General features: G+C 50.6%; 1 protein-coding gene across 1 annotated transcript in view; it reads right to left on the bottom strand.

Moving 5' to 3' along the window:
* The window catches only part of PDE2A (phosphodiesterase 2A), a 102,211-nt gene that overhangs the window by 24,047 nt on the left and 55,599 nt on the right, over window positions 1-22,565 (bottom strand). Inside the window, exons 3-4 of the mRNA XM_049780258.1 lie at window positions 5,234-5,323; window positions 1,923-2,011 (exon numbers count right to left, since the gene is read on the bottom strand). Coding sequence (XP_049636215.1) covers window positions 1,923-2,011; window positions 5,234-5,323 — 179 coding nt within the window. The remainder of the gene's footprint in view (window positions 1-1,922; window positions 2,012-5,233; window positions 5,324-22,565) is intronic.

Below are 22,565 nucleotides of genomic sequence, written 5' to 3'. Positions count from 1 at the left end.
CCTGTCACTTTCTCTGAAGCCAGAATCAATCCTCCGGAAGCACAGAATTGCAGCCCGGGGCCTGTCCTAAGAGGGAGGAGGGAGCAGCAAGATCATTTGTAGGAAGAAACTGGGTATCTGAGAGACCAGGATGGGCAGGGTGGAGAGAGGGGCTGGTGTCCTTCCTCAGGCCCCCATGGGCCCTTTATCTGTCCTTGAGCCTTATCTGTCTTCCCACCTGCCACTGTTTGCAGCCTGCCAACCCTCCAGCCTACCTGGATGGGCACTATCTCCAGGTCAGCCACACCCATTCCATAGGAAAGAGGATGGAGGCCAGACCAAGGCCTCCTCCTTGCATAGTGATCCAGAGGAAGTATGTTGGATAAGGGGCTGGAGGGCCTGAGGGCCTCTTGTGTGTAAGGGCAGGACAGATATGAGATGCTCTGAGGGTCTCTGGGCTGGTTACTCAGGGACACCTATTAGCAGCTATGCTGAAAGGTCCTTCTGTTATCTCCGTTTTGTAAATAAGAACCTGCAGGTCCACAGGCTGTAAAGAGGCCCTGGGGTGGCACCCAGGTCTAGCCTATATGGTCACAGCATCTCATGGTCCATCAGAGTGGATTATAGTCACTGAGTCCCCTAGCACCACCAGGAGAGGCCCTGGTCGTTCCAAGCACTGTTGAACCCTGAGCAGCCTGGCATCAGTCACCCTTCCCAGCACCCCGAGGTAAAAATAACAAAGAAAAGGAAGGATCAGATAAGCAAAGGCTGACTCCCATTCCAGTGCTCTTCCTCCTTCACATCTCTCTATGTCTCCCCTGGGGTGTCTAAAACATCTCCTTCAGTGCTGCTAGAATCCAAGTGAGTGGGTGCCCAGCACCTCTGAGGGTAAGGTCTGGAGCATGAGAGGGGCCAGCACAATGCAGGTTCCTCTGAGACTTCCTCACCCTTATCTAGACTACCCCTTTGTTCCCAGGGACCTGGGATGTGGCCCCCTCTGCCATCTAGGCTTCAGCTCCTTATCTCCCAACCATCACCCAGGATGTGAAGAAAGTAGTGGCCATATGTCTCTCATCTGCTCTACCCTGAAATTAGCTTTCCTGCCCTCAGCACACTCTTTTTTTTTGACCAAACTGACTCCCCCCAACTGATCCCCCCAAAAGGCCAGCAGCCAGGACACTGTCCCAGACCCACTTTGCTCCATGCCTGTGGGCTTGGACTCAGTCCACCCGGTTCACCCATGTGCATAATAAAGAAGCTCAATTCTGAGGGATCCAAGGGATTGGGAGTGAAGGCAGAGCAAGCACCTCAAGTCCATGGCCTCTATATTCTCTTGTAATGCGAAGTTTCATACTCATAGAATCAGCTTTAAGCGCCTCCTATGTACTCAACTCACTTTTATCTCCAGCAACCCTCTTCTATTGGTTTATTTTGGGGTCACACCAATAGTGCTCGGACCATGAAGAGCTGGGACTTGAACCCAGGGACTGACATGTGACACAGGTGTTCTGGCCTTGGCTCCATCTCACCAGCCCACATCTCTTTACAAGCAGCAGCAGGATGAGATGCAGAGAGGTGGGTGGTATTTGCCCAAGGTCAAGAGCCCACTGCTGGTAAGCAGGGGTTTGAGCGAGGAGTACCTGGCTCCTGGCCAGCAGCAGTTCCTGGACACTGCTGCCCTAAAACCAGACATGAACTCTAGGCCCAGCCTCCTCTCACTAGGAGAACCCCGAATTGAGCTTCTCCAGTCTGTAAGGCCTCTGAGCCCCAATACCCCCAAATGTTTTAAGGAGGCCGTGTAGATTTACAAATGCTCTAGAAAGATACCACCCATAAGGGGGGATCCTGATGATTCTCCCTGCAGTACTGGAGCCCAGGGAGGAGGGAGGTTCTTCTAGCAGGAGAGGGCTGGCATGGTCTTGAGATCTTGGGAAAGAGCTTACCGGACTTGTCCCTCCTGGGGCAGCTCATGCGGTGGGTCCTCACATACCAGCCGGGACTGACCATCCAGCAGGTAGGTGTAGACAGTTTCCTAGAACAGAAAGTCCTGGTGAGATGCATATCCCTGCCCAGCCCAGTTGCACACAGCCTAGTGACAGGTCCCTGTGTGGACCAATAAAGCCCAACACTGGCTTCTAGTTGCCAGGTCACAGAGACTGACGTGAGACCAGTGTGGGAAATTCCTTTAAGACAGTATCTCACGGAGAGATAGCACAGCGGCGTTTGCCTTGCAAGCAGCCCATCCAGGACCAAAGGTGGTTGGTTCGAATCCCGGTGTCCCATATGGTCCCCCGTGCCTGCCAGGAGCTATTTCTGAGCAGACAGCCAGGAGTAACCCCTGAGCACCGCCGGGTGTGACCCCCCCCCCCAAAAAAAAAAGACAGTATCTCTCTCTCTCTCTCACTCTCTCTCTCCTTGTTTCTCTCTGTTCCCCCTGCCTCCATTCTGAACAGGTAGGGAATCAATGTCCTTACTTACCCCCCATGAAACCAAAGTTCAGGGAAGGACACACACACACACACACACACACACACACACACACACACACACACACACACACACTTTCTTACCCGTCTTAGCCTCAACAAACATAAGCAAGCATCTACTCAGAGGAAGATCTCAGGGTGCCCCAGAAATGTGCCTCCTACCATGGGGACACAGGCAAACCAAAATAGCTTTCTGAAAGCACTGTAAAGGACACATTCTAGGAATGGGGGCTCTCTCTCAGTAAGCTGAGAGAGGGGGTTAGGGGTCACAAGAGGCAGGCTTAGGATCTCCTGGGCTAGCTAGAAAGGCCTATCGACACTGGGAGGGCAAGAAGCCAGGAGGGAGCACCGGTGTTTGGGGAGCCACAGGATTTATTTCCCACAGCCAGACATCCCACTGCCTTGAGTGTGCTCATCTCTGCGTTGACAGAGGGTGCCATGGGGAGCGACACGAGGGTGGATCCCCAAGGCTCACCCTGGCCAATCAACCCCAGTCAGGGACCTCTGGAGTCCCAGGAGAATGAGGGGCAAGGACGCCAGCAATGCCAGGTCCTGCGGAGACCTGGGTGGAGCCTCAGGATTCATCAACTGGGAGCACTGCCAACTGCTCCCTTGCTCAGGGCTCCTCCTGAGAGGCTTGGTGAAACCCCACCCGCCCTGGATCCCACAGAGAGGGGGTGCGAGGACAGAGCCTCACTTCCGAGTGTCCGTCTGTCTCCCGCCCCCTCGCCTTCAGCCAGGGATAAAATTAGCGGAGCTGACTGGAGCGAAGCAGGGAGGCATCTCCGCGGTCCGCAGCGCCATCTGCATCTCTGCTTGTGTCATCCAGGCTGGGGCTGGGGCTCTGGGCCTCTGCTACAATGGGTGCTAATGAGGGGGCCAGGTGCTGAGGGCAAGCATTTCTCCCCTCTCACACTACAGGGTGTGTCTGTGTGGTGTCCAGAGCTGACCTCCATCTCCTTGGGCACAGGGATGACTCCCCATTTCCCCCAACCACTGTGTTGTGGGGGGTCGGTGCTAGGACTCCCCCCAGTGCTAGCTGCCTTAGTTCCTACGGTCTCCAGGTGGGCTTTCCCATCACCCCGGAGTCATTCTCTGGGCACTGCTGTCTTCTGCTCAGCCACAAGGCACTGTTAATTCTCATCAAGTGTCAGGCTGGCACAAGTCCAGGGCACCCTGCCCGTGAGGACAGAGGGTCCGGTGGCTGCTGCCCCCTCCCCATTTCTAGATGTGCTTCTGCCAGGGATAGGTGCTGCCTCAGTCCCATCCTTCTCCGTGAGGATTTATTTCTGGGTGCCAACACACCACCCACTTCCTACCAATTTCACGCCCAATAAAGCTCACTCATTAGCCTTCCTCTTGGGCTCTGAACTTCTAGGGTTTTGAGAAGGCAGCGCTGGGGAAGGGAATGGGGGTGTAAGGTGGGGAGGGAGAATTAGATGCCAAGCATCATTTGTCTCTGGGCCCAGTGCTGTGTGACCTTGGAGAAGTGCCCTCCCTCTCTGGGCCTCCAGGGGTTCATTCATCAAGCAGCAGAGCAGTGGCAGGAGGAGGAATCTTCTGAATGAGCTGTAGTTCCTGGAGTAGAGGCTGAGGTATTGCTTAGCAGAAGTGGAGAGGATGTGGGATCTCTGTGTGAACATCTCTTCTGCTCGTGCTCCTTGGGCCAGGTCAAAACCCTCCCCAGGGCCCGGAGAGATAGCTCAGCGGCGTTTGCCTTGCAAGCAGCTGATCCAGGACCAAAGGTGGTTGGTTCAAATCCCGGTGTCCCATATGGTCCCCCGAGCCTGCCAGGAGCTATTTCTGAGCAGACAGCCAGGAGTAACCCCTGAGCACCGCCAGGTGTGGCCCAGAAACCAAAAAAAAAAACCCTCCCCAGGCCCCTTGAAGACCCCTGTTTCTCTCTTCTGTACTATGTAGGTTCAGTGGCCTGGAGGATCAGTTCTTCCCGCCCAGTGGAAGAGTGGTGGCCCTTAGAGGCAGGCTGGGCATGGCCTGGGGCTGTCTCCAATTATGCTGTCCCCCAGTGCCCCTCCACATGCCTCATCTGCCATCTCCTCTGAAATTAAGCCTTATGTTCTGTGCTTCAATGGGTCAGAGGGAAACAGCATTTCTAGATTGGACACCTTGATTGGTGTTTGGGTGGACTCTTTTTATTATTATTATTATTATTATTATTATTATTATTTTGGTTTTTAGGTCACAACTGACAGCGCTTAGGGGTTACTCCTGGCTCTAAGCTCAGAAATTGCTCCTGGCAGGATTGGGGGACCATATGGGATGCCAGCATTCGAACCACCATCCTTCTCCATGCTATCTGTCTGGCCCCTGGACTCTCTTGTCATTTTGGAGCCGTGATGGGACCCAGGCCATTTGGGCAGGTCACATGGCTGCACCTCCCTGAATCAACAGCCAGGTAGCTCTTCTGTAAGTCTACCCACAAGCCCTTCCATTGTTCCCAGATCCCACCAGAGCCTCTCGTCCTTTCCTGCATGGTTTGGTTGGCCTATTCAAAGTCCTGCCTGACTTGACCATCCCTAGATTCCCACAAGAGAGCATTCTTTGTGCCTTGCTTCAGCCCTCTTCCTCCTCTTCCAGGTCATCCCCTCAGAACACTATCCTCATACCCTTCACTTCCCCTCAAGATACTTCTGGGTTGGAAACATGGATAGGGATAAAAGGAGTCTTTCTTTTCAAGTCTGGGAGAGGTGGTACAGAGCAAGGTGAAGGTCTGGGGACCAGCAGGAAATATGGGGCCAGGCACCTACCACTTTGGGAAGTACAGAGGAGAAGGCCTCCTTGACAGCACGCTGCAGGCCCACCACATCGATGACAGAGCCCAGGTTCAGCAGAGCATCCTGGAAGAGAGGAAAGAGCTGTGAGAAGCCCCAACAGCCAAATCAGCCAAGCCCTGTGTGCCGCAGTGCTCTGAGCCCTGACTGTGGCCTAGAGAAGGTCCTGAGGATCTTAGGCAGGAATCTCAAACTACAGCCTATGGGCCACAGGCCAAGAGCATTTAGCAGGCCCACTGAGTGATTTTGCCACCACTGCCTGTCCTACTTAGCCGTCAACTCATCCCAGACCAGCAGTGCACATCTGACTCCCCTCCTTCTCTCTGTCTCTCAACTGCTCTTCTCAGTCTCAGGCAGGGGTCCTCAAACTACAGATTGTCAAAAACAGACCCATAGTTTCCACTGAAATACTGGTGAGTTTGTTGAATTAACTTTATTTGTTCTTCATTTTAAATGCTGTACTTGTTCCCTTTTTATTTACTTCAAAATAAGATTTGTTCATAGTTTTTTTAAAAAATAAATAAAACTATAGTCTGGCTCTTCAACAATCTGAGGAACAGTGAACTATCTCCCTGTTTAAAATGTTTGAGGACCCCTGCTCTTAGACATGGGAACCTGAAGCCTTATAATAAGCCTTTAGTTCCACAGTTCACATCCCTTCTCTTTCACATGTGGAAACTGAGGATCCAAGAAGGGCCCAGGACCTAACAAAAAACAGCAAGAGAGCCCAGAGTGCAAGACTAGACCAGACTCTGCTCTCTTGGTTTTTACTCCCACAGCCCCAGCAGAGCAGGGGAAGCACAAGCTCCCACAAAGCATGAGAAAGCATGTAACAATTCCCCTCAACCTGCACCCCAGCTTCACTCTGGCCCTTAACTAGAATTCAGCTTCTCTTTGTACATTAGGGACAACCATGCCAGGGCTGATGGGAATGAGAGAGGTGCACAGCTTGGGGCTCAGCACACAGCAGGTAGGTAGGTATAGGATGGAGACATCCTGCTCACTACTCTCCCTACAGGCGCTGGTTTCTGGTCTCATTTCTCAGTATAGTGATGGGTTGGGCTGGAAAAACTGGAGGCCAAAAGGGTGCCTGAGCCCCCAAGAAGAAAAAGTGACAGTGGGGCCAGCCCTGGGCAAGACAGTGGAGAGTGTTGAAGTCAGCCTTGACTGCCTCCAGCCTTGCCCAAGCCCCGTCCTTGGAGAGCCGGAAAAGGAACAACAAAGCTCTGTGCTTCTTGCTCTATTAACTTGGCCAAAACCACTGGGATCAAAGAGGAAGGTAATGGAACAGGGGGTCCCTGGGCCAAGGCAGTCCTGTGACTCATATCACTGCTCAGCTGGATCCTTTCTCCTCACCAGCCCTTGAATGTTCCCTCTGCTGTCTACCCCTGGAGATCGGGGCCTGTGCTCATTATGCAAAGGCAGGAGTGGGGCAATGACTCAAAGAGCTCCAGAAAATGCTTTGCTTGCAGGTGCTCAGGTACCACATGATCCCCTGAGCACTGATGGGGAGTGACCACAAGCAAGGAACAGGGCTCTGAACACCACCAACTGGGCTCAAACTATCATCATCCAAATGCAAAGTGATGAACTGGAAGATGGCAAGGAATACAGCTTGGTTCCCAACCATATAAAAACACAATGAGATTGGGGGTCTTAGTGGACCACAGCACAGCATGAACCCACAGCGATATTGTGAATGATCAAAAATTACAATGCTGGTCCAGAGCTATAGTACAGAGGGTAAGACATTTGCCTTGCATGCGATTGACCTGGGTTAGATCCTTGGTATCCCATATGATCCCCCAAGCCTGCCAGGAATGATTTCTGAGTGCAGAGCCAGGAATAATCCCGGAACACTGCCAGGTGTGACCCCAAAACAAAAACAAAAATAAAATAAAATGATAATTACAATCCTGGGAGTGCAGGTGAGTTAATAAAACTTTTGAGTTAATAAAACAGCCAGCATGCTTTGTGGTTACTCTAGGGCAGGTGTCGGCAACCTGCGGCTCCGGAGCCGCATGCGGCTCTTTTGAAGGCTTGCCGCGGCTCCGGAGCCGATGTCAGAAAAAAAAAATACTGCTTTAATCTCAGCTCCGCTTCTCTCCGCTATATCTATAGCAGTGAGGCGGAGCTGAGGAGCGGAGCCAATGGAGGCAGCCGTACCTGGTGACGTATATAGCATTAAGGTAAGAAACAATATATGCAGTGTTATATTTGTTTTAAATGTTGCAATGGTTTTGCGGCTCCCAGTTTCCTTCGGAAACGGGTCCAAGTGGCTCTTTATGTCTGAAAGGTTGCAGACCCCTGCTAGGGTCTAGGCTCTGCACTAAGAAATTATTCCTGGCAAGCTAGGGAGACCATATGGGATGCCAGGAATTGAAGAAATTTGACCATGTACAAGGCAAGTGCCCTACCCATTGATGCTATCCCTTGGACCCTAATCAAGGGGAAATAACCATGGCCTTATTTCTATTGGTTGACAGAACCATTGTCAGTGGTTATGCTCTAGGAGAACAAGATGAGACTTGTCCAGAGAAGGAGATCCACCCTGAAGGAGGGACCAGAAACTGTCCAGCATGAGATGGAGAGTGGAGATTAAGATGTTGCACAGAGTATACTGAACCACGCAGATAAAGGACTCTCAGTCTCCAATTTCTTTCTTCTGACTAAGGTCCAGGGATAGCTGAGAGAGAGAGACAGAGAGACAGAGAGACAGAGAGACAGAGAGAGACAGAGAGACAGAGAGACAGAGAGAGAGAGACAGACAGAGAGACAGAGAGAGAGAGAGAGAGACAGAGAGAGTGTGCGCGCGTACTTGAGTGTATGTGTGTGTTTAAATTACATAGGTTGAGTCCATCAGGAGGAAAGGAGAAAGTGAGCAGGTGTGCAAGAATGGGCTAAGTGCCCCTTTTCAGAATTTGCAGGGAGGCTCCTGCTTTAGCTTCCAGAGGAGATTGGGGTACAGCCTTCAGCTCCAAATTTTGCCCCTTGTATCTTGTTGTCTTCCAGTGTCCTTCCCTCACCCTCCATCTTGGTCCTCATTCCTAGGTTTCCAGGAGGGAGCTGTAGGGCTGCTTTTCCTTCCAAAGCTCACTTGGCATGGCCTTCCCAACCACTCTCCTCTTCACACCTACCTCCTATTTCTGTCTTGGGGCTATTACTCTGTCCTCAAGAACTTACTAAATCCAGTCAAGACAATCCCTTGGGAACCAGAGTAGTGGTAGTGGTGGCTTACCTTGCAGGTTGCCAGCCCAGGTTCAATATCAGACACCCCAGATGGGAGGAAGGCCTGAGCATAGCTGGATGTGACTCAAATAAACAAAAAAGAAAAAAGAAAGACAATCCCCACACAGACTAGGTCTAAGTCGAACCCTTGGTTATTTGTCCTTGTTTGCTGTTCACACATCAACTGTTCTCAATACCAACCATACTCAGCCTCATATACACAGTCTCTTAAAGCCCTAAGGTCCACACAGATACCAATTATTTTCTAGTTCACCTGAGCCGAGCTTCCACATCACCCTCACAGCACATATACAAGCTACTGTGACCCCCAAGTCAGCCAGCTGAAGACACTGAAATCGGGAAAACCCAGAACACCTCCCAAGCAGGTGCTAACACAGTGTATTCCGACTGGGGTGGGACAGGCCCTAAGGGGTCCCCCTCCATGGCGTCCACTGTGGGAGTAACCCAGGTGAGCAAAGACGTTGTTCAGAGCTGCAGGCTTGAGGCAGCCGAGTCTCCCATTTAGCAGATGAGAACACTGAGGCCTCCCAAAGAAGCCACAGCCCCTCTGGGGTCAGCCAATCAGTCAGGGCAGAACCAGGTCCAGAATCCACATCCAGAATCTCCTGGCCCTCTTTGCCTTCTGCTCACAGCAGCCCGCTCCCTACACACACACCCCAGGCTTAGAAAGCCTGCTGTGTCCTTTGTTTTCATTGGTGGGCTCCTCCACATGCCCTTTGCATCGATTGGGCAATGCTCTGACCTGTCCTTTACCAGAATTGGTGGGTGTCTGAGAAGCCTTTGTTTGGATTGGCCTGTTTTCTGTAGCTCTTGGGGTTGGGGAGCAAGAGAGGGAAAAAGGAAGCGACTTGAGGGTGGCTGGGGGCAGCAGGCTGCAGGGAGCTAGGTCCTTGACTGGTATGGGTTGGAGATCCAGAGTTCTCTGTCCATATTTTCTGTCCGTCTACTTCCTGCACTGCCCACCTGGAAATAGGGTGCTGGGTACAGGAATTAGTGCTGGAAAAGTCATTTTTCACCTGGCTCTCAAAGGGGCCTTCAACACCTGCAAAAATACCATCTCCGCTCTGAATCTCCCTTAGATACAAAAGAAATTACTCCAATAGAAACAAAGGGCTGGCCAGTACAGGGAGAGAGGATCAGAGAGGTGACGAATAAAATGTAAAGGTTATGCTCGGATTTAGGTTGCCCAAGAAATCTTAGCAGAAGGAAAGGAAGAGCACAGAGCAATACCTGTTCTCACGTGCTTCCATACTTAGATGTACTGCTCTCTGCAGAGCTATGCAACACATGTGTACTCTCCCACATGCGCACAGAGGCCAAATGTCCACACACTCAAATGCGACACACAGTCACTCTCTCACATAACCATATACATGCAGACAGACCCACATGCACACAGGCGAAATGCAAACACACTAATACAACACTCACACATTCACACTTCATCATTCGCTCACTCGGTCATACCTGCCCTGGCAGCTTTTTAAACATGATTCCATGCCCAGGCACAGGGTAGAACTTGTGGTGTCCAGGAAGGAGCAGCAATTCCCTGCCATGTCTCCAAGCCCTTTCCTTCTGAACCTCATTTCCTCATTCAGAAAAATGGGCTCTTTCAGCTCTGCAACAAATCATTCTCCAGGTTTATGGCTTAGTTTGGCAGGATGGGCGGGTGGGTATGGGAATGGTTGGAAGGATGAGTGAATAAATAAATGTGTGGGTGGGCAAACTGGTGAGTGGGTGTATGGATGGACGAATGGATGGGTAAGTGGGTCAGTGAGTGGATGGGTGGATGGATAGTTGGGTGAGTGCACGGATGGATGGACAGATAAATGAATGTGAGTGGGTGGGGAGTGAACGGATGGGCACTTGATGGGTGCAGGTGTAAGTGAATGGATTGGTGAGTGGATGGGTGAATTGATGGGTCAGTGGGTCAATATATGGTGAGGGGATAAATTGATGGTTGGGTAGGTAAGTGGATCAGTTGATGGGTGGATAAGTGGATAGGTGAGTGAGTTGGTGGTAGACGGGTGGGTGGATAAGTAGGTCAATTGGTAGGTAGGTGAGTGGGTGGGTGAACGTGTGAATGGGCACATGGGTCAGTTGGTAGGTGAGTTCTTGGGCACATGGAACTACAGCATTCCCTGTTCCCCATCTGCAGTCCTGTGACAAGAAATGGAGCCAGTCAGTACTACAGATATGCCCCTGTGCTTATCTTTGATTCCAGGTACCAGGTAATGCAACCAGCTCTGAGCCAGGTTCTGTGCTGGGGAGAGGCTCTAGAACAAGGGTCCTCAAACTACAGCCACATGTGGCCTGCAGACGACATTTATCAGGTCCACTGGGTGGGTTTGCTGCTAATGCCTGTCCTGCTTAGCAGGCAACTCATCCCAGGCCAGCAGTGCAACATGTGTGGATGTGCACTGCACACTCTAACTCCCCTCCTTCTCTCTGTCTCTTGATTCCTCCTCTCAGGGCAGGGGTCCTCAAAAGCAGACTCATAGTTCCCATTAAAAATAGACCCCTAGTTCCCACTAAAATACTGTTAAATTTGTTGGTTTAACTTTATTTGTTCTTCATTTTAAATATTGTACTTGTTTCCATGTTTGGTATCAAAGTAATATATGTTTAGTGTGCATAGGGATTTGTTCATAGTTTTTTTTTTTGGTTTTTGGGCCACACCCGTTTGACGCTCAGGGGTTACTCCTGGCTAAGCGCTCAGAAATCGCCCCTGGCTTGGGGGGACCATATGGGACGCCGGGGGATCGAACCGCGGTCCTTCCTTGGCTAGCGCTTGCAAGGCAGACACCTTACCTCCAGCGCCACCTACCCGGCCCCGTCATAGTTTTTTTTTAAATTATAGTCTGGCCCTCCAACGGTCTGAAGGCAGTGAACTAGCCCCCTATTTAAAGAGTTTGAGGACCCCTGCTCTAGAATAAAGGACCCCTAACTCCTTAGCACCTAAAGCCTTCAGAAACCAGAGACCTTGGCTTAGCTTTGGTGCTGCTTACAGAGGTGTGAATGTTCTTCAAGGTCAGACAGGGCACTGTCATGCACTACTCCCCTGATTGCCCTCATGTTGCCTGGACCTGCCCAAGTTCCCCTCTGGGAAGGAGACCTTCCTGTCTTCCTAGAAGATAAAACCATCAAACCCAAGGCCAGAATGACAGTACAGTGGGCAAGGCACTTGCCTTGCATGCAACTAACCCAGGTTCAATCTCCTGTACCCCATATGGTCCCCTGAGCCCCTCAGAAGTGATCCCTGAGCACTTTCAGGTATGGCCCAAACACAAAACAAAACAAAGAATATCAAACCCAACCACCCAGTACTACCAAAGACACAAAGTGCTTCAGAGACAGGACAGCAGCAATGCTTGTGGGAGGCCCCCAGGTACATCCTGGGGTAGAGTCCCCATCTGGGGTCTTTCAGACCTCTTTCCTACAGGCAGAGCCTTAAGATTCCCAGGATCTCAGAGCCCTCCCCTATACCTCTCTCCTTCCTCAGTGTTCCTCAGTCTCTCTCCTGGTTTGTTTGTACTGCCCTTCACCACCAAGCCCCCTCTTCCCACAGCTATTTCTGTTCTGAGTCCCAAGTCTCCTCCTCATCTGCCACCTGTCTTCCCAGATGGTTCTCCTGTCCTCCTCTCATCCAATCTAACCTGAGAACATGGCGTGGATACTCATTTCCTAGCTAAATACCCACTGAATGGGGGATCCCAGGAGAGGAGCCATGATGAAAGAAGCCCAAGGTACCAGGACAAATGCCATCTAGACTCCTTTGTTCCTGTCCCAATGAGCCTCACACCTTCAGATGGTACCAGAAAACAGGGTCCTCCAAGAGGTGGGGAGAATGGATGGTGGCTGTAACCAGAACACGCTTGGCACCAGCAAGCCACATACTCTGTGAGAAGGGTGGCAGAACTTCCTTAAATAAAGCCTTCCTGACAACCTGCCTGGCTGTCATGGTGGTATCTCAGAGTTTAGTTCACAGAGTGCTGGCTCCTGGCTGTGGCTGCTATGGAGAAAGGAGACTGTGAGGAAGGAAACAGTAGGCTCCCTTGGGTCTACCACCTGCTTGAAAGCCACCTCTGCAGGCACAGAGCCTGAAATATTTCAGGAGCATTGCCTGGAGGTACAGAAAGCTGTATCCCCCCCCCCTCTCTCTCTCATACACACACACAAATTTCTTGGACATGGACACACACATTTCTTGGAGCAGGAAAGCTAGTGAGGGGTCAGAGAGATAGTTCAATAGGACACTTGGTTTGCATGCAGCCCATCTGGATGCAGTCCCAAGTACTCCATAAGGTGGTGTGAGTCCTGCTAGGAGAGATACCTGAGCACCGATGGTGTGCCCCCCCCCCCAATTTTTAAAGACAAAAAAAAAAGAAAGAAAGAAAGAAAGAAAGAAAAGAGCTAATGAGGGATGATTTGGTAATGATAGGACTAGCTCAAATGTTCATACACATACATGCACGCATGCACACATACACCGGACCTCAGGCAAAGGGAGAGGAAAGCTAGAGGCATCTGCCAGAGGATTTCAAATTTAAGAGGACCCTAGAATCCCTGGAAGGGACTTGTTAACATACGAATTATTGACCCCACCCCTTTCCCACTTGGGTGATAAGGAGGCCCTGAACCCAATGTCTAGCTTTTCCTCCAAGCTGCCAGCCAGAACCACATAAAAAAGCCCTGAGCCATCTCCAGCCACCTATAGATGCTAGGCTCACCCTGTTTCACTATCATTCTAGGGAGAATGAACACACACCCGGTGCAGTGCAGGAATAAAAGCCAGGCTCCAGTCTGCCAAGCCTAGGCTCCACATTATAGGCCTATGGCCTAGGGCCACCTCATAGGCCTCAGTGGCCCCATTTGAGAGTTGACTGGACTCAGGGACGAAGGAAGTAACCAGGTTCAGAGGTGAAGGCCCCTCCTCTGACTGAAAAGGAGGCCCTGAAGGAAACCCCCAAGAGGAGAAAATGAGGGGTGACAGCAGAATGACAGGGGGCCAGGCCTATGGAAGGGCACTAGGAGGGACCTCTTGGAGCTCTGTCTGCCCCGCTAGACTTTCTCTCACCCTCCTCCCACCACTGGGCCGTGTCCCGGGCTCTCCGCAGACTCCGGCTTCAGTTGTTACTCCGACAGGCCCGCGTCCCCAGCCTCCGAGCCACACTGGAGACACGTGCACTGTAGAATACACCTGAGCCCAGTCCTGGCGCCCCCCCCCAGCCCAGAAGGAGGTCCCCCTAAGCACTCCCTTTTCCACTCTTCACTGCCAACTCCCTATTCTTTCTCACCCCTGCTCACTTTCACCAGCTCCTGCCACCTCCAAAATGCATCCCAAATTGTTCTAGGTCCTTAGATTAAGGGGTGTATGAAGGTGAGGAAGAAGGACCTGGGGAGAGAGGGTCCAACTCCTAGGTCCAACTTATTCCAGTCCCTAGAAGTGGACATGTGGTCGGGAAAGGGGAAAAAATTAAAAATAGAAGGTGCCAAGGGGCTGAGGTGAGAGCTGAGGGTGAAGGAGGCAGGATGGGGAGCACAGATCTTAGATTAAGGGACCAGACAGGCTTAAGGCTTCTCTACCCTCCCACCACCCATGCTGTCACACTGCTGTCCCTCCCACTCAGCTTGGTCTCCGGTAGGCTCAAATTTCCCTGCCCCAGAAATCAATCTCTAGAATCAGGCAAGATCCTCTAAGATCAAGTGGCAAGGCAAGGTCTAGACAGGAGGTAAGTCTGTGTACCCCATCACTGAGGGATACCCAAAAGGATGAGGCCTGGGTTGGGAGTGCCACCCATCCACCCACCCACCCCACCTCTGTGATTGGTTACAATCAGGACCACAGTGGACCCTATGAGAGAGAATGTTGTTACGTGACTGGTAGGACCCATGTCAGGAAAGAGTTTATAACTCAGGAAGTGAAGGTCAAAGGAACAACCTGTTAAATAAGTGTGTCAGTGGAATGAGTGGAACAACTAAAAGAGTGAATGAGTGCATAAATAAATGTGTGAGAGTGATTCCGTGAATGAGTGAGTGGGTGAGAGAATGAGTTTGGGAATGAATGAGTGAATAAATCAAAGAAGTGAACAAGTTAATAACAAAGTGAGTCAAGAGGAACTGGAATCATAGTACAATGGATAAGGTACTTGGCTTGCACATGGCCAACCTGGGTTCAATTCCTGGCATCCCATATGCTACCCCAAATCCCAGAGTGCAGAGCCAGGAGTAACCCCCGAGCATCATCATGTGTGGCCCCAAATCAAAAAAACAATGGAGAGAGAAAAAGTGAGTGGAGAATGAGCGAGTCAGTGTGAGTGAGTAAATTCATAAATGAGCGAGTGTGAGTATGACCACTTATGTCTGTAGGTGTGTGTGCGTGTGTGTGAGTGTAAGTGTAAGTGTGGGTTGAATGAGTGAGTGAATTTGTGTGAGTGAATGATTGAGTGAATGAGCATGTGAGTTAGTCAGTGAATGAGAAAGTGAATGTCTAAGTCAGTGTGTGTATGTGAGCAAGTGAGTGTATGTGTGAGTCAATGTGTAAATGTGATTGTGTGAGAGAGAAAATGAGAGTGAGCAAGTGAGAGTGAGCAAGCGAGTGAGCTACACTTAGATTGCAGGAACACTGCACAAATCTCTCTTGCCTGCCTGGAGCTCTAAACCCAGTTCTCTCCCATCAGAGCCCTGCATGTGTCAATCGTTTCCACTCCTTCCGGACTTGCTCCCCACCAGACTCTGTGGACACAGTTGCGTTTCATTCTGCTCCAGGTCCTTAGGGTGTGCCCAGAAAGTCCCAAAGCAGGAGGTTTGCCAAGCCATGAATGATCAAATGGGCATGAGTGTGGAGAACACAACATCACAAAACAAAAGGCTGGGATATGTGAACCCGCAAGACCCCCCAGAAGGACAGCTAAAGCATGTCCAAGTTTCACACCAAGATGAAGAGGAGAAACAGAGCAACCTCGTCAAGCATCTCCTCTGTATTTCAGAGTTGTCCCTCAGCACACTAGTGTTAGGGGGAAGAGACTCTTGCCCAGGGGACCACTCACATCTGCTAGGAATGAAACCTCCTCCTCCAGGTAACACTCCTGAATGAGCCACATGCCTTATTCCAGAATCAGAGTTCCCATAGGTTCATAGGCCTTCTGGATAATGGGGTATGCTCATTCCAAGGCTTCCTCTCACCCCCATTATCTGAAGTCCCATGTGCCAGTCCAGATCCCTTGAGAATACACTAGGCCCTCACTCTCCCAATTTTTCTTCTCTAATGTACACCCTCCAAATCCATTTTTTTTGGTTTTTGTTTTTTGTTTTGTTTTGGTTTTGGTTTTTGGGCCACACCCGGCAGTGCTCAGGGGTTACTCCTGGCTGCCTGCTCAGAAATAGCTCCTGGCACGCACGGGGGACCATATGGGACACTGGGATTCGAACCAACCACCTTCGGTCCTGGATCAGCTGCTTGCAAGGCAAACATCGCTGTGCTATCTCTCCGGGCCCCTCCAAATCCATTTTCGCCTCAGGAGGGGTCAATGTCTCTGAGATGCAGGATGGGGTCAGGTGCTCTTCCAGGCCAGGGACAGTCTCTCCCCTCCGTGCCAGACAGTGTCCAAAGTGGGTGACAGAGATTGATTGGCAGCTACCTGGCACAGGGTTCGTGTGGCAGAGGGCAGGGGCTGTTGTGGGCAGGGCATGGAAGGCCTGTTCAAACTTGTTCCTATGACCCAGGAGAACAATGAGATTTGGAGCACCCACCTGTGCCGAGCTGGCTGCTGTCTCCCAGGCCCACCCCCCACCCCCACAGGCCTGCCTTCTCTGCTGTCTGAGCAGACAAGTGTCACTCCCACATCTCCCTGGCAGTCCCCATGCAAGTATTTGGTTCTTTTGATGGCCCAGCCCAGGTCTCAGTTGTTTCCCAAATCTTGGGGTTGGGGCAGGAAGGTTTGGAGAGGGAGTGTTCAGAGGCTGGGAGTCGGGGACCCAGGGAACAGGGCAGGGGGACAGGTCTTAGGGGTCTTTGGATCTCTTGGACCTTGTGGGGAGCACCTGAAGACACTCCTAGAATTGGGTGGAGGAGTGCAGGCTCTGACCCCCCTTCCTTCTCTCTGCCCCTGCAGGAATGTGAGAGCAGTTTTATTGTCCCTAAGAATAGCTCTCCTGGATAGGGTTGAGGTGCAGAATCTTCCAGGCAACATTCTCTGGGCTGCCCCTACTCTTGCACACTGTGTGGTCCAGAGGGGCCCTAGAGAGTGCCCCCACCTGCTGCTCTGTGCAGAGGGCAACCACTGCTACCTGATCTGGCCTGAGGTAAAAGGGGCTCTGAAAGGGCCTCTGGTCTGCTCAGGCAAGGTGGAGGGAAGTAAGGGCCTCTCAGCACAGCGAACACTCAGCAGAAGTCTCCTGGCCATTTTCCAGCCTGTTACCCCATTGTCCTTACCCCTGGCCCTGGCACCTACACACACATCTCTGTACCCTCAGGTCCACTTCACCCCTTCTGTCCTCCCAGGATCTGTCCTGTGTGCCCCATCATCACTGTGCCACACTACTGCCCAGGGCTTATCCTACCCTGCCACTCACTGCCCCATCCACTCTCAGTATGGCTGACCATGATTCTGAGAAGGAGGTCTGTACCAACAGACCCCTCCAATGACTCCACTTTGGATTTTCCTCTGCACCAGAGGGCATAATCTCTCCTCTTATCATTATCATTATCATTATTATTTTAGGTTTTGGACTACACCCAGCAATGCTCAGAGTTGACTCCTGACTCTTCACTTAGAAACTACTCTTTGCAAGTGTTTGGGGAGACCACATAGGGTAAAGGAAATTGAACCTGTATTAGCAGTGTGCAAGGTAAAAATCAAGTCTGCAGTACTATCACTCCAGTCCCTCTTTCACTCTATTTTCCACTCACTCACTGTTTCCAATGTCTCACAGACATTGTTCCCAAACATTCAGATGGGGTACTAAGCCAGAAAATGGGGTCCCCAAGCCAGGGTTTCTGTCATGCTGCCCCCTCAACAGAGCCCTCACCAGCGCCTCTGCCCGCCCCGCCCGGCTGGCAGACAGGCAGTTATTTGTCTTTGGAGGGCCCAGGAAGCTGAGAGCAAACATCCGGAGTCTCTGCAACTTCTCTCCCTTCACAGGCAGGATCCTGGAGCCACTGAGCTGAACACGGGGCACTCTCACTCACACTTATAAACACACTTACACTTACTCTCTCCTACCCTAACACCCTCTCTCCTATTCTCATATTCATACACACTTTCTCTTACCTCAGTCATATATATACTGACATTTTCACACACTTTTCAACACATGCTCCAATTTTCTCATTCACGTTCTCTTACCTTCTTCTTCTTCTTTTTTTTTTTTTTTTGGTTTTTCGGGTCACACCCGTTTGATGCTCAGGGGTTACTCCTGGCTACGCACTCAGAAATTGCCCCTGGCTTGGGGGGACCATATGGGACATGGTCCTTTCCTTGGCTAGCGCTTGCAAGGCAGACACCTTACCTCTAGGCCCACCTCGCCGGCCCCTCTCTTACCTTCTTGTACACACATTCATAAATGCACTCACACTTCTCACACAACACTCACACAGACATTCACTCACTCACACATCCTCACACTTCTGCCCACACCCGCCCACACAGTCTCACATTTATACATTTGTACATACACATTCACACTCATTTACACACTTATGCTTACTCAAGACTCTTTCCTTCATGAATGCATATGCTCAGTTGCTCACACACATACATACAATCACATTCTCATACCATCACAACTCTCACAGTTCACACTCAGATTTTTTTTTGGGGGGGGTCACACCCGGCAGCACTCAGGGGTTACTCCAGGCTCTGTGCTCAGAAATCGCCCCTGGCAGGCACAGGGGACCATAAGGGATGCTGGGATTCAAACCACCATCCTTCTGCATGAAAGGCAAACGACCTACCTCCATGCTATCTCTCTGGCCCCCACACTCAGATTTTATCAGGCTGGATAAAGGTGAGTCCAGAGGGTCTCATGAATCAGAGGTGCCTGTGGGACTCTACAGAGACCACAAACTCTGAAAGAAATGACGCGGCCCACAGGACCTATGTAACCTGTCTTCAAAATGAACCTTCACACCACTTTTACAAGCTTTTCTGCAAACTTCTGGATCACATCAAAACCAGCTGTCTTTTGTTTTGTTTTGTTTTGGCTTTTGGTTTTTGGGTCACTCCTGGCAGCTCTCGGAGGTTACTCCTGGCTCTGTGCTCAGAAATCGCTCCTGGAAGGCTTGGGGGACCATATGGGATGCAGGGATTTGAACCACCAACCTTCTGCATGTAAGGCAAATGCCCTACCTCCATGCTATCTCTCTGGCCCCAAACCAGCTGTTTTTGTGGGAGCTCATGTTTTTCTGGTGACTTAAACACTGTGTGGCCTGCAACTCATCATCTCCTCTCTGAAACCACACACAGCAGATCTGTCCTCGACTCACTGGAAGAGTGTCCTGTGAATGTACCTTGGCAAGGATTCTGAGGAGAACATGAGCATGGACCTGAATTCATATCCATGCATCAAACATGTGTCCGTATGTTTGAGTCCAGTTGGGTCATCAGGATCTGTGAGTCTAGGAATGTGCAGAAATCCTGCAGCTATCTGAGGGACTATGAGTGCATCTTCCTTGCCCATTCCATTACTCCCTCCAGCACTTTACTGCCCTCTCGCCATTGCCTCTTCATCACTTCCTCCATCACCTTCCCCAAACTTCTTCCATCTCCTCCATCACCCCGCCATTCCCTCCTTCATCATTTCCCTTTTCACTATCCATCCCATCATTTCTCCCATTGCCCCTCATCTCATTCTCAGTACTACCCTCATCATCTCTCCTGTAGCATCTCCCCTAACCTCCCTCATTACCCTCTCTATCACTTTCTCCATCATTAGCTTCACCATACCTGGGTCTCTATCTCTGCCTCACCACATGTCCCACAAATGACATCAGACAAGTATCTTCACCTTCTTTGGCTCAGTATCTTTATCTAAAACAGTGCTTTCTATCAAAGCTACTGAGAACAGTCAACCGGAACACATAGTCATGTCTAAGCTGACTCCAAGCAGTTTCTTGGAAGAAACTCCACTCCCCTCACTTGCCCCCAGCCCTCTACTAATGCAGCCATGAAGAGCTTGGCAGAGAAGGTGGACTGAGTATTAACATCTCACCATGGGAGCCTTGTACAAGATATGGTCTGTGGGGCAGGGACCCTGCAGGTGACTGGAATGGTGGCATCCAGCATGTCTGCCTCTTCAGCAATGAGGTCTGACTCTAGAACATGGTGGGCAAGTTCCAGAGGTGGTTCTTTTTTTTTTTTTAATATATAAAATCTTTATTTAAGCACCATAATTACAAGGATGATTGTAGTTGTAGAATATCCCCCTTCACCAGTGCAACATTCCCACCACCAATGCCCCCCTCCTCCCCTACTCCTGCCTGTATTCCAGAGATGGTTCTAAGGTTGTTTTCCCTTCAACTTCCCTGAGCTGTCCCTTGGCTGACCCTCCAGGCTTCCTTCCCAAGAAAAGGCCCTATGGGATTCTGTGAGGCTGGCCAGAGACTTCAGAGCCTCCTTCAGTGCCACCTCCACTGTAAAACAGGGAGAGGTATGGATGAGGGCCAGGGTTCATTCTGATGACACCAATGACTATCAGTTTAAGCTCTTATGTCAAGGTCTGTGCAGCTAGTTGGGAGACTCCAAGGCAAGGTGGAAGACACATTTCTCAGAAACCTAAGGCCTCAGCTATGGGTATGGACCTTCCACCCACCCCCATTCCCCTACCCAAGCCAGAACCCCTACTAGTGTGGTTAAGCAAATTACATGGAGTTTTTTTTCTTGAACAAATTGCATCGGCCTAATTGAATGAAACAGCAGGAGCTGGGGCTGGAGGCTGATGTGGGTGTGGAGGGCAGAGCTGGGAAAGAAGAAAATGGGGGAAAGTTGGAGTCGGACACTGACAAGGCTGAGCTGGAGACAGATGGGGTGGAGAAAGGGAGGCAGGAGACACACAGACACTTATTCAGTCTTCCCTGGATACCCAGAGGTGCCTGGGCAGACAGACCTGAGGAATGCATGGCCTGCAAAGCCACTGAGTCAGGTGCCAGGCTCTGGGTTCACTTCCCAGACACTATTGAGGGTAATTCTTCCCAAAAACACATTTCAGAATTGAGGGAACTGAGGTTTAAGAGAGCAAATGAAAGTCCAGGGAAGGGCCGGGCGGTGGCGCTAGAGGTAAGGTGCCTGCCTTGCCTGCGCTAGCCTTGGACGGATCGCGGTTCGATCCCCCGGTGTCCCATACGGTCCCCCAAGCCAGGAGCAACTTCTGAGCGCATAGCCAGGAGTAACCCCTGAGCGTTACCGGGTGTGGCCCAAAAACAAACACAAAAAAATAAATAAATAAAAAGAAAGTCCAGGGAAAGTTCAGCAGTAAAGCACCTGCCTTTTGGGTATGAGAAAGTAGTGGTGATTGTTTGGTACTTTTTTTAGTAGGCTGTGTCAAGTCAGCAGCCCATGCATACAGCAAAGGGGATCAAATTTGAGGTCTCTCACGTACTAGGAAGAAGCTGCACTATGTGAGCCACCTCATTAGCTATGATGCTATCCTGTAATAATGCACATGCATCAAGTCACCCAGAGGCACTGCCCTTTGTTCCAGGTGCCACAACCAAAATGTGTGTTCTTTTGAATAAATATCCCCAAATATCTATAACCAAATATCTGAATTCTTAAAAACATCACAGCTAGTGTGGGCACACTCTGCAGAGAGTTGTCATTTGTTTGTTTTTAAAGACTAAGGAGGAAAAGTTCAATATCCCCTATATACCATATGGTCCCTCTAGTCCAGCAAGAGTGATCCCTGAGTGGAGAACCAGGAGTAAGCCTGAGCACTGATAGGTATAACTCAAAAATCCAAAAAGGAAGGAAGAAAGGAAATAAGGGAGGGAGGAAGAAGGGAAGGAAGGAAGGAAGGAAGGAAGGAAGGAAGGAAGGAAGGAAGGAAGGAAGGGAGGAAGGAAGGAAGGAAGGAAGGAAGGAAGGAAGGAAGGAAGGAAGGAAGGAAGGAAGGAAGGAAGGGAGGGAGGGAGGGAGGGAGGGAGGGAGGGAGGGAGGGAGGGGGGAAGGAAAGAAGAAAGGGAGTGAGGAAGGAAGGAAGGAAAGAAGGGAGATAGGAAGGAAGGAAGGAAAGAAAGAAAGAAAGAAGGGAGAAAGGGAGGGCAGAAGGGAGGAAAGAAGGGAGGGAAGGAGAAAGGAAGGAAAGAAAGAAGGGAGGGAGGGCAGAAGGAAGGAAGGAAGGAAGGAAGGAAGGAAGGAAGGAAGGAAGGAAGGAAGGAAGGAAGGAAGGAAGGAAGGAAGGAAGGAGGGAAGGAGGAAAGGAGGGAAGGAAGGAAGGAAGGAAGGAAGGAAGGAAGGAAGGAAGGAAGGAAGGAGGGAAGGAAGGAGGGAAGGAAATAAGGAAATAAGGAAGGAAGGAATTTACTATATGTTTTAAATGTCAGTGCTTAGACATGATGTGTGAAAGACATCACGGATCTTGCTCTTACCCAATACCAAAAGGTTCCCTCTGGTTTGGAAGGGTCAGAATTTTTCCTCGGGTGTGCTCTACTACAAAGACTCTCTTCCCTCTCCTGGTCAGTACTAGAGGTCAGAGCTGATCCCATCATCATTTCCCCCTGCCCCATAACCACTCTACTCAGAGCATACCTGGGAATCTGCACAGTAGCCCCCATCTGCGTCACACTAATTCTTCCAAAATGACACAGGGACTTGATTATTGCCACCAGCTTCTACTTAGTTAAGTGACATAGTCAGTCAGCTCAGGAGGCATAGAGAGCCCCCACCTTACTGAGTGTACAGGAGCCCCTTTCAGAAGATATTGCTATCAGCCTGACAGGGTCTCACACCCTCAGTGTCACACCCCACATACCCAGTGTCCAAGCCACCCTGACACTACATGTCACACTTAGCTCCAGACCAGCTCTGTATCATGTGGAGGCATTCATCAGCATAATGAAAAG

Source organism: Suncus etruscus, chromosome 9, assembly GCF_024139225.1.
Source record: "Suncus etruscus isolate mSunEtr1 chromosome 9, mSunEtr1.pri.cur, whole genome shotgun sequence".
Lineage (NCBI taxonomy): Eukaryota > Metazoa > Chordata > Mammalia > Eulipotyphla > Soricidae > Suncus > Suncus etruscus.
This window is presented reverse-complemented; position numbering and strand designations above follow the sequence as displayed.